Here is a 12,058-nt window from a genome sequence, read left to right as displayed (position 1 = left end):
ACGCGCAGCTGCAGTTTTTGTATCACAATCTAGAAGGAGCAATAACAATGTAATTCTTCCAAAATGTAACTTCCAGTGTAACTGTACTGCTGGGCAATGAATTAAATGCTACACAGAAAAAAAGTAATGTATCAATTTCACACAGAAAAGCACTGTATGTGTGCACATATTAAGACAAAGTACATCAAATTCTTCCCAGTTAATTGCTGTACCACACAGTTATCAGGACAAAGCAAGCCAACACAGTAACTTCTGCAAGAAAAATGCAATCAAATGTATTTTACATTCTTTGTTTAATTTCAGAAAATCAGGAGACACCTGACTGGTAGTATAACATGTAACAAAAAGTAAATTCTGCGATATCTCCAATGACAACGTCTTGCGTCCACTAGATCTGACAAAAGCATGTATCTGTAGACAAGAAGTCTGAACTGTGAGAGACAAGCTCTTTCAACAAAATGCCAAAAAATGTACAGCACCATGTTATGGAAAATGTAGAGAAGAAAGGAAACCTTACCACCAACTGTGCCTTCTGGATATTTCGTTGAGTTGATGGGACCTGGCATTCACAAAAAAAGAAGAAAGGATATTATCTGCTGTCAGACTAGCACAGTCAAACATTTCATAAAGACACGTCTTTGGTTAAAAAACATTACAGGGTTCAGAGGACAAATACACCATTTCTGACATGAGTCAATATTCAAAATTGGATTTTATGGCTTACTACTTGGCCCTAGAAATTAAAATTCTGATCACCTCACAAATGCGTGATAAGACAAATATGTGAAACTTTCAACTTCCAGTTTCAAAAACTAACCACTGTGATTAGCAGGGGGTTTAAATTTGGACTTTGTGGATTCTTAAATTTATTGATTTTATTCGTGTTTTACGCCGTACTCAAGAATATTTCACTTATATGACGGTGGCCAGCATTATGGTGGGAAACTAAGAAGAGTCCAGGGAACACCCACGATCATCCACAGGCTGCTGGTAGAACTTCCCACGTACATTAATTCTTAAATATAGAATTCTTATTTTCTACACCAGCAACCCTACAGCTCGTACATGTTACTCTTTTAAGCAAGTCCTAAATGTGACACTCACAGTTTTTAAATGTTTTCCTTGATTTAAAAAATTGCATAAATTGTGATTCATGAAAGAGCCAGGTTCACGTATAAAACAATGACAGGTAGCACAGAGCCAGTTCTTCACTTCACTCACCTTCCTCACAGTCTACATTGACCTCAGGATCTTCTCCTGACTCCTCAATAGCCTGCATCTGACCCTTCATAAAAAGTTCAAGCTGCCCTAAAAAACAGATAAAATATTCCCTTCTACCACATTATCATAATGCACCTAAGAACAATGAGTTCAAAAGAATATTTACCAAAAACAAAAGACCCAAAAGGAAAGACAACTTTTAACCTTTTAGATGGTTGGATAATTTACACATTAAAACATACACATTAATGTACTTGGTGTCACAGGACAACAAAGAAACTCACTCTTTTCAACTTCTGGTTTCAAACGTTTGTTCTTTATAAGAATTTTTCTCTTCAATTGGTTTGGCGAGGGAAGTGGGGCACCCGGCTCCAGCTGAAATACACCAGAATAAATCATCACAGCTGAAGAATATAAGAATAAAACTTACATGTGTCACAGATGAAAATACACCACAACAGGTTATATTTACGGTATATACATATATACTGTAAAATGTGAAAAGAAACTGAAGATTTTAAGCTTTGAAACAAGAGATTGCAAAATCCTCTTTTGGGTCATTAATTTGGCCAAAACCATTCGTACTAAGAAGTGATGAAACAACTGAAACATGGACAACTAATTGTAGGTACCATAAAAATTAGAACATTAGTAACAATGTTATCCTCAGCTCAGGCCAATTTACTTACAAGTAAATGTAGGCTGCAGGTTTTGTTCATTACTTTTAAATGACTAGACAGAGCAATTTGATTGGTGGATTGTGGCCCATAAAATCCCAATGCAGATCTACGCAAAGTAAAACATCACCATTTTCTTTGATTTGGGCATAATATGGCACAAGATGGTCTCAGTCTGGACATAGTTAAATTACTGCCTTGCTAAAGTGACTCTCTGAGGACACCAAGTATCTTGTAACCCACTCACAGAAACTTGACGCACCAAAACTGAGGACATTCGACCCCCAACTATCCTGCTTTGGGATGTCATTTTTAAAGTCTTATCCCAAGTCTGCACAGCAATAATACATGCGGACGTTTACGTCTAGATTGTTATAAGATATCAATGGACTGTCTTACCGGGACTTGATCTAATGGCCTTTTTAATAATAAATCTCCAAAGACATCTTCACAATACTTGGCCATTTTGTACTGCTGGGGTTTACTGCAATATGAAACAAGAAGAAATGTTAAACATAAATGGTACACCTCACTAACAGTGTGTTAACATCCAAAATAATATATGTACAGTATTCCTTATCAACAAGTTTGAAATTCAATCCATTAACTCATTATTCACAAACCACAATAAGCGATTTCTCAACAAATTTAACATCATACTAAGGACTTACCTACAATGATTTTCAAATGATAAAATTACAGGATAATCAGAGGTGACAAAGGCTGTCTCTGCTATAGCCTGTATTACATCCTGAAACAGACATAAGGTTCAACATTATTAGCAGCTCATGTATTTATTTATTTGTTTGTTTTATTAATGTTTCACAAATATGACTGTGAGGAGCATTATCCGGGTGAAAACCCACAACCATTTGGCAGACCAACCCATGTACGACGCAGAGAGGAAGCAGCATGAGTTGGACTTGATTTCACAGCGAGTTGCAGTTCATGCATTGTCAAATACTGTGTTTATTATTTAATACCTACGTGGTCTTTCACTCTGCACAGTTTGGTTGAATGCTAATGAAACAAGGCAGCAGGATAAGTCATCATATCAGCAATTATCCACATTTAAGTGACACATAATGCAAAAGCACAGATACTCCGAAAAAAAACCGAGAAGTCGCATATTGGACTTTTCAATATTTGAGCCTTCTATTGCTTGTTTGTATAACTGAACTGTGTATGTATACCAGGTACAGTGTGTACTTGTGTGGCTTATTATGTATCCTGAAGATGACAAATATTTATTAATTTATTTGATTGATGCCGTAATCAAGATAATTCACTTATACGATAGCTGCCAGCATTACCCACGACGGTGGGAGGAAACCGGCAGAGCCTGGGGGAAACCCACGACCATTCACAGGCAGACCTTCTCACATACGGCGGAGAGGAAGCCAGCACGAGCTGGACTTAAACTCACAGCAACAGCATTGGTGAGAGGTTCCTGGGTCATCCCGCTGCGCTAGTGCGCTAACCAACTGAGCCATGGAGGCACCAAGATGACAAATAAAATTTTGTTGAAATACTGAAATGTCAAATGTGACTTCTCCGTTTTTTCAGAGTACCTATGCTCGTGTATTATGCTAAACGTATCGGTGAATCAACATGCTTAAAGTGACACACACAAAAAGTCTAAAAAAGAACTTATTTGATAAGAAAAGACCTATAACTCTACCAGTATTTAAATAAAAATTTCAGTTCTCTGGCTAAATTCTCTTGTTATGAATTAAAGGGTACACTAATGTACAGTTATGTTTAGAACACTGAGAACTGGGCACCGACCTTAAATAAAATATCTGTACACATAGCTTTTCCATGAGTTATAATAGGTTCCTGCTCATCTGTCTTTCCATCCAACAATCTAATTCCACACATCTGAAAAATAATCATTTCCATGTTTTATCAGTAACATAGCTGTATCTTAATATTCTACTGCATTTAGTTGTGCATTCAAGTAGATGCCAACCTCACCCCCCCCCCCCGCCCCCCCGAAAAAAAAAAAAACCATGTGAACAAAACTTTATGTCTCAGAAATAACTAATGTTTGGAAAGGGGACATAACTGCTGGTAAAAAAAAAACAGCATAATACATATTATATGTGTATCCAAATTGGACGATTTTACTTCACTGTGATAAATATATTTTGAATAGGGTTAACCTGACAAAGCAGAGTCCAATAATCCTGTATTTGATGGGTCTCCAACAACTCCCTACATACATGTACAATGCTTATCAAAGTTGCTGATTTCACATATATTCAATCGGAGATTTCTTGGTTTTGACAGAACATGACAAACAGATAACAATATCCAGCAACATTTCCATGTAAATTGAGAAAAAGACCACATTTCTCTGAGCAGGTGACTATTCCAACAATACCTAATTTCTGCATGTTTACCTGCATCCTGCTAACAGCACCTGTCTGTACATCTCCACAGAAGACCGCCCACCAAATTGTCGACCTGTCAGGTATGTATTATGGGAGGAGTTAATATAGTAGTGAGCTAGTGATTGGTCCATGTCCTGGTAGATGTCCAGACGATCCAGAAACACTGGGGCATTCTCATCAGACATCAGGTAGCGACAATACCCATCCACACTTAACCCTTCTGTGAACAGATAAGATTCATAATTTGATAAAAATACACATAAACAGTGAAAGGTTATTTTAAACTAAGCTATAAAAATTATGCATTCTGAAAAGTGAACATCACAAAAAAATTTATTCGTTTTCTTGTTCACCTGATAAGGGTTTCACTTTGTAAGAACATTCCTGTTATATTATCTGTGTCAGCTTTGTGGGTGCAAAGCGCTGTTCTTAACCTAGCTACCAAGAGCTGGACTTGAACGCCCCATCTATAAACTGGCGTGGGATCAAATATCTGTATTATTCTGATGCCTTCAGATGATAGCCAACTAAGGGCCTGCAAATTTTAATATAGAATCTACATTCTTCGTTACCAGCGTTGATTTTGTGACACCATCGTAGAAAGAAGTTAGCTGTAACCCTGTAATCTGGATGGGAAGAACGGACATCTTAGTGATATATTATAAATTATTCACTTGTCTTTTCACCATATTGCCTCTTTATGATGACTACAGTATTTGACACTCCAAATTATTTGACAAAATATGTTCAATCCAATCCAAAATATACTGCCATTCATTTTACTAATAATGTCTAGATGTCCAAGCACTGGTCTCCTCTTTCACAATGGTGGAACAACCAGCTCATTTAGGCAATGTTTCATAATAAAACACTATTAACCAAGACACAATATATATAAACAACAAGTGCACCATAGGTTTAGACATAGGGGTGTCTCAGTGTCTTTGAGACACCCCCTTCCATTGAACTCTATTCTGACAAATAGAGGTATTGAGCTCTATTCTGACGAAATTAGCATGGATATGGAAAAATAGCAGAAAATTGGAAATGAGACGCCTGGATTTCAAATTCTGGCTAAATCTACGATGTACGCCATACAAGTTACCTTTTTCTTTGATGGTAGCATCTATCTCATATGCATTGATAATCTGGCGAACACGATTTCGGTCAAAAAAGGGGAATAAAATTTCGTTAAGCCGGGGATCACGTTGATGCTGGTAAAAAAAAAAAAAGAAATATAATATAAAAAAGTAATAATAAATGGCAAAGAATTTAAATCTCTCAGATGTTTAGCGAGCAGACAACTTGTATTATTCAGAGATGAAATCTTCCAGAAGCCAGCACTCTTAATTATACTTTGTTGGTGTGCTGAACTCAAATATCTCATTGTGGTAACAAGTCCTCACTGAATTATAATCTGATTTCAGAATAGACATTCACACATCAGAAATGTCCCTGAAAATTACACAATGAAGATTTCTACGAACACTGCTTCATTCCAGAAAGCAAGATTTAAACTACCATACATTTGTAAAGATATATGATATAAACTACTGCTGTCGCCCACAGCGAAACATTTCAAAACAATCATCACTTGATCGCTGCAAAACAATGAAGCGGACAATCAAATGATGTTTGTTTTGAAGGAAAATATGCCTAGTGTTGTTGAAATTTACACAGCGTATAACAACAGCATATTTTGCCAGCAAAAAGTTCTTCCTAATCAATGAATGCATCAGCTTAGTGTCCTTGGCTTAAGTAATTTGCCATGTGTGTAGAAATGCTGGGTAAATATACCACTGGTACTGTACAACTACGGGGTAAAATTACTACTACATACGTCATTGAGGAACTCTATCAACTGCTCTACTGTTAGGTAACTTTTGTTTCCACTCCTGAAACAAAGACAAATATAAACATCTAAATTCTTTTCAATTTTTGTTCCACTCTATATTTAAACTTTGATTCTGGCTGATACAGATTAAATGAATTACTATGCACTATATTAATGTTTACAAAACATTAAGAAACAGACACAATTTAAACCTATGTTGGATCAAGTAAATCAAGATGTCAACACATAATTAAATCAGAAAGACAAGCAGGTCAGATGTTGGCTCATACGGCACTGACCTTGCAGCTGATATGTTCTTGACCACTGAAATAATAGGTTCAAACCCAGCTCTTGCTGGTGTAAAAGTGACAAAGCATTAGCATGGAGTATAACTACGGGAGGACGAAAGCTGTGGAAACTACAGACTCACAGATCATTGAACAGTTCCTCTATGTCCGTTCTTGGGCAGATTTTGTGATATAACTCATAAAATTTATCAAATGTGAAAGCGCTTGGTTCTATTTCATCATTCTGGAAAAGAAAAACAAAAAAAAACACATCTGTATTAACACTAGAAGAACAAGTTTTCTCACAAAGTTTTATCAGTCAAGGCATTTTAAATTCTTTGAAAATATAGCAATATGTAGTTCATAAGAAAACATTATTGGTCATAATATGATTAAAATGCTGATGGACTCCAAGCAATAGCTGAATATCTGTTCATTAAAAAAAGTAAAGAAAAAACATTACTCCTCAGTCAACATTTCACTATATATATAAAAGAAATAATTGTGATATTTTTTGTTATTTGTCTGTTTATTGTAGTGAAAGAAAACAATTCTATGCTGTGCAAAAGCCATCTGCTCATATACAAACAGCAGGATTGTTAACTGCTTTAGGCAGTTGCATCAGAAGCTTCTGTGAGATGCCAACTTTAGAATCAGAGATTCTTACCTTGCCGCTGGGAAGTCCCAAGTCCTTGAGACATTGCATAATCATTTTCTCTGTTTTTCCTGAAGCAAATGTCCTTGTAATACTGTCAACAGAACAGTGTCATATTCAAGCCAAGTAGACAAAATTCACACACCAAGAAATAATGGCGTAGAGACACTCAACAACACGTACACTCAAGTCTATCGGTGCACATGTACACGCAAATGATCTTCAGGTATGGATCAAGTCTAAAATAAAGTCGACTTCATGCAACTGAAAGGCCGTAACGATGCATTCTCTTACAATTATTAACAGCAAAACCGCACAGAAGAAACAATGATTGTGGTAAGATGTTTGGATCATTTTATTTTATTTTTTTCTCACTCTGTTCACATCAATGTCAACACCATCCAAGAATTAAGTCTCTTTTGGGAGCAATTAAATGGTAAGATAATTAGTGATGACTTCAAAAAAGTATGCCTTATAAAGAATCATGAGTTGTGCGTGAATATAACATGGAAATTCTAAAGATAGAAGTTGTGATGTCACACATATAGGTGAATATCACATGTGTGTACAATTAATAGTCTAAAGAAGCTACCAGTCGTCTGTCTTCATTAAAAAAAGTATCACATCTCAACACTTAAAAAAAAAAAACTTAGAAATTTTAAACAGTTGGTAGGGCAGTTTGGTACGTTCATTAAAGTAATGTTTATTTCATCTTATCAAAGGATGTTTATTTAAGAAAATCTCACTAAAAAACAAATGACCATTATAGACACAATAGTCAAGGGAAGACTAGCATACCATGGTGATGGAAAAGACGTATAATTCAATAAACATTAGCTGTATTAACTGTGATGTGGACTAATTTTTGCAACCCAGACCACATGAGAGCAATGTGACCAAGAGAATTTCAAAACTCTCAGTACATGGCTGCAATTGAACCCTAACTTTAGGTATCAGCTGTCTAGAGTCATCCAAACTTTTACACCACTTGGACTACTAATGTATTGTGAGCTCCTCCTCATGCTGTCAGCAACCTGCAGAAGGTTGTGGTTCTCCCTTGGGCTCTGATCGCTTTTCTCCCACTATAATGCTGGTCACCATGGTAAATAAGTGAAATATTCTCGAGCATTGCGCAAACTCTCATCAAATAAATAAATAAATACTAATAATCAATCATACGACAAAACAGAAGTGCATGTATCCAAGGATAGAGCCATAATATGTTTAAATATTTAGTTTCTCTGCCAAGCTCACCTTCTGACAGGGATCTTTCCACTTGGATTCACCATAAAGGACAGTTTCATCCAGCTGAGGATAGAGGAAATGACAGTTAATTATTAATTCATTACTTACACAACCGGATTTGTATGTTCACATGAAAAATATCTCCATATTAAGCTCTATTTGGAAATTCATTGACTGTTATGTACACAATGTCAACAACAACAGCATTTTATTAGAAATGATGATCACTGCAGATCAGCATACCATTTCTTATATGAAATTATGCTCTCATTGAGAACAATATATCAAGCCAGAACTGGACTAATGTATGGACTTTATAGCACAAATACATAAATCTTATCAACACTGGCAGGATGTTTTGATGTAGCGACGATTGCAATGAAAACAAGTTTGAAGAGGTTTATGGATACTGGGGCAGAGGGTTATACATGTGCTTTCTTTCTTAGCTTTCAGGCCTTCACAAAATATAAGTTTGTAAACTCAAAATATTGGGTAGGCAGATCACTGATTTAGAAAAAAAAAACCCACCATGCGAAGACCAGAAAATGCTGTAAAATGACTTGCCTAACCCTGAGCAGTTGAATACATGTAAAGAGAATTGAACTTTATCAACACACTGCAGGCTATAAGATATGGGTTTCCAAGGCCACATAAATCCTTTACCTACACAGTATGTATGTCACCTGACACAGGTACACTAAAGACAAATCACTGGGCAATCATGAACTGGTGACAAACTAGCGCTGTAGATTTGCGACAAGATTTCGTAATTTATTGGAAGACAACCAACAATTACTGCACAAACGGTGGGATTAGAGTTAAGACATTACAGGCAGCATTTCATCAGCTCTAAGAACATGTATATCATGTCTGTCAAACACTTGCTGGCACATATAACTACTGGAGAAACACGCACCGTTTGTCGCGTAATTGAGAGCAGTTGAATTCCAGACATAGCATAATCTGAGAGAAATCTGCAGGCTGGCTTGTCAGTGGACTGACACATTCTGAATATTTATATGATTATCCGTGGCAGCTGACTGCTCCAAACCTCAGACTCTACGAATCAATCAAGTGTAGTTGACAACAAATCTTCATTTCTAGGTCAATAGGGCTACTCCAATTTAGTCAGCTATTCGCTGGTAACACCTGTGCTTGTACTGCATCCTTAACACTGTTCTTATCATATAAACATGTACATATGGCAGACTGAACTTTGCTCAGACACACTCTGCAGGGACCACCGCTCTTTTATCTAGTGCTGCTTCACTGAGACGAGTTATCGAAGGTACAGAATGTATGAAGGCGGTTTTGAAGAAAATGGAGGAAGGGACATACAGGCATAGATTCCTTTAATAACCAGTATTGATAGACAAATGTGTAATACTCACTGCTTCTTCAGCTGGGTCATAGGGCATACATTGTTTGCTTTGTAGTTCAGCGTGATTTTTCGGAGTCCCTCAAACCACGCCTAAAAAGATAAATTAGCAATTAGAAAACTAATGACGATCTACATGTACATCTTCTACACACTATCCAACAGTGATAACACTGTTAGACCAATGATTGGTAAATTAATGTCAACAAATGTTGCTGAATATGTTTCACGTCAGTTTTTTCTTCACAAGTTTCACAGGAATTTAACATTGAGATTTATTTATCTATTTATTTCATTGGGAGCTTTACGCCATACTCAAAAATATTTCATTATACAACGGGAGGCTAGCATTATGGTGGGAGGAAACTTGGGGAAACCCACAAGCATCCAGAGATTTCTGGTTTACCTTCCCATGCATGACCGGAGAGGAAGGCAGTAGACTTGAACTCACTGCGACCACATTAGTGAGAGGCTCCTGGGTCAATGGGCTATAATAGCCCGCTAACCACTACGCCCCTTAATTTTATTGATGTTACATCTACCTTTGCCGTCTCTGGATCAGGGGTGATGAAGAAGGTGTAGCTAATATTGACAAGATCCAAGCCACTGCACACTGTCACAGTCCGTGACTCTACAGAATGAGATGACTTCCCTTCCAACTCCACCAAGATCTTTGGGTCCTACAAAACAGAAGAAATATCGGAAGATTTTAATATTTCAACCAATCTGAATTATTACAGCTTACTGAGAAGACTTACATCTACATGTACACATACCAATTAATCTAATATGCCTATAGTCTTTATATCCAGAACTGTGTGTTATATCAGTTGTACATGTATATCATATTCTATTAAACCAATCTGTTACCAGTAATAAATTTAACATCATTGCCTCACCATTTATCATTCACGACTTAGCTGTCACAAGAATTTATTTCATATATATATAACTTTAAAAGAAGTATACATGTACATGCCTTTATACTGCCTTCAACTGGCACAGTTATCCTATTTCCTAAACCTCTTTGCATGTTTCCAGGGTACTTACAAAGAGATATTTCTATGGTATTAATATCATACTGGGTGCATATAGATAGATGTAAAGCTGTGCATAAATTGCCCATTTATATTAATACAGGATGAAGAATTGAATAGGATAGCACTGCTTTGGGATCAACCAGGAGCTTGAACAGATACATGTATCTGACTGCAGGGTTCTTTGAAGAGATTGTGGATATACAGGTCTACATCTGATCTATATGAATCAGAGTTTGAGCAAGGACCAGACAAGCACCTCAAATCCTTCAATATTACAGCCTGTTATTTCGCCCCAGCCCAGCATTCTAGCAAGCATGTATATCTGTGTTTATCCAAAACCAGGCAATGTCCTTGCAATCAAGTGAAATAACATGAAAATGGGCTTTTTATGAGACTAAAACATATTTTTGTAAAAATGCTTGCAGCCATGGTTTAAAACAATGTAATAAGCTCTTCAACTTGAGTCAAGATTCAAATGGCAATGTTTTCCAAAAGCGTCATGGTTACATAATCATGTCATCATGTGCATGTCCTGCCTGAAGGAATAGCTGGCACCTTCTTATTAGATCAGTTTTCTAAAAGGTAACAACAGAAAGCTTTACCACTTGTGCCAGCTGCTACCAAAAATTGTGTTCATTTGTCAAACATTGATAATCTAGAAAAAAAAAAAACATCTTAAACTCATATGACATCATCTGTTTTTGATTCATCTTCAAAATTTTATAATCCTGGAAAGCATGTAGCTGTCAAATAACCAAGACTGTTAAATGTCTTCATGTTGCTTGATAAAAAGCACTGTTAATTTGGATTAAACATTGAGTTAGACATACATTCTTTGCCTAAATCAAAATAAAGCATTTAATTTATATTTTCATAGTATGAATATTATAGGAATCTGAATACCACAGCATATTGTCAAAATCTGAGGAAAAATTACTTTCTATAAGTGCTTTAATAATGAGATCAATGCAACCCAACAAACACAGGGGTAGCTTTCTATACAATTTTCTTGTGTTGCTCAATTTTATATCACAAATCAACCATTCAAGCATTTATTCTCTTTCTCTCTAGACATCCTCTACATTTTGATAAAGGTGAAGTCCAGGAATTCTGACAATCTCACAAAAAAATTTCATGTTTCTCAACTGCACAGCAGATGTATTTAATACACATATGTGTATTACATTCAACCAAATGAGAACATTTTATACAAAGTAAAATTCTGCAAAAAAAAAAAGTTCATGAAAACCTTGGTAAATCTTTTGTAGATTATAACTGATATAAAACTAGCCTTATAAATTAGGCTCAGGGTAAAAAGTTAAAAA

At 36.1% G+C, this 12,058-nt stretch overlaps 1 protein-coding gene across 1 annotated transcript in view; it reads right to left on the bottom strand.

The window, feature by feature from the left end:
* The window catches only part of LOC135466540 (1-phosphatidylinositol 4,5-bisphosphate phosphodiesterase beta-4-like), a 69,720-nt gene that overhangs the window by 25,519 nt on the left and 32,143 nt on the right, over nt 1-12,058 (bottom strand). The window contains 15 exon segments of the mRNA XM_064744080.1: nt 518-559; nt 1,222-1,308; nt 1,506-1,596; nt 2,298-2,382; nt 2,570-2,649; nt 3,687-3,757; nt 3,760-3,779; nt 4,304-4,514; nt 5,400-5,508; nt 6,135-6,189; nt 6,559-6,659; nt 7,083-7,164; nt 8,325-8,378; nt 9,707-9,786; nt 10,236-10,373. Of these exon segments, the coding sequence (XP_064600150.1) occupies nt 518-559; nt 1,222-1,308; nt 1,506-1,596; nt 2,298-2,382; nt 2,570-2,649; nt 3,687-3,757; nt 3,760-3,779; nt 4,304-4,514; nt 5,400-5,508; nt 6,135-6,189; nt 6,559-6,659; nt 7,083-7,164; nt 8,325-8,378; nt 9,707-9,786; nt 10,236-10,373 (1,306 nt within the window).

Source organism: Liolophura sinensis, chromosome 6 (genome assembly GCF_032854445.1).
Source record: "Liolophura sinensis isolate JHLJ2023 chromosome 6, CUHK_Ljap_v2, whole genome shotgun sequence".
Taxonomy (NCBI): Eukaryota; Metazoa; Mollusca; class Polyplacophora; order Chitonida; family Chitonidae; genus Liolophura; species Liolophura sinensis.
Note: the sequence above shows the minus strand (reverse complement) of the source record. Positions and strands in the feature narration are given on the sequence as shown.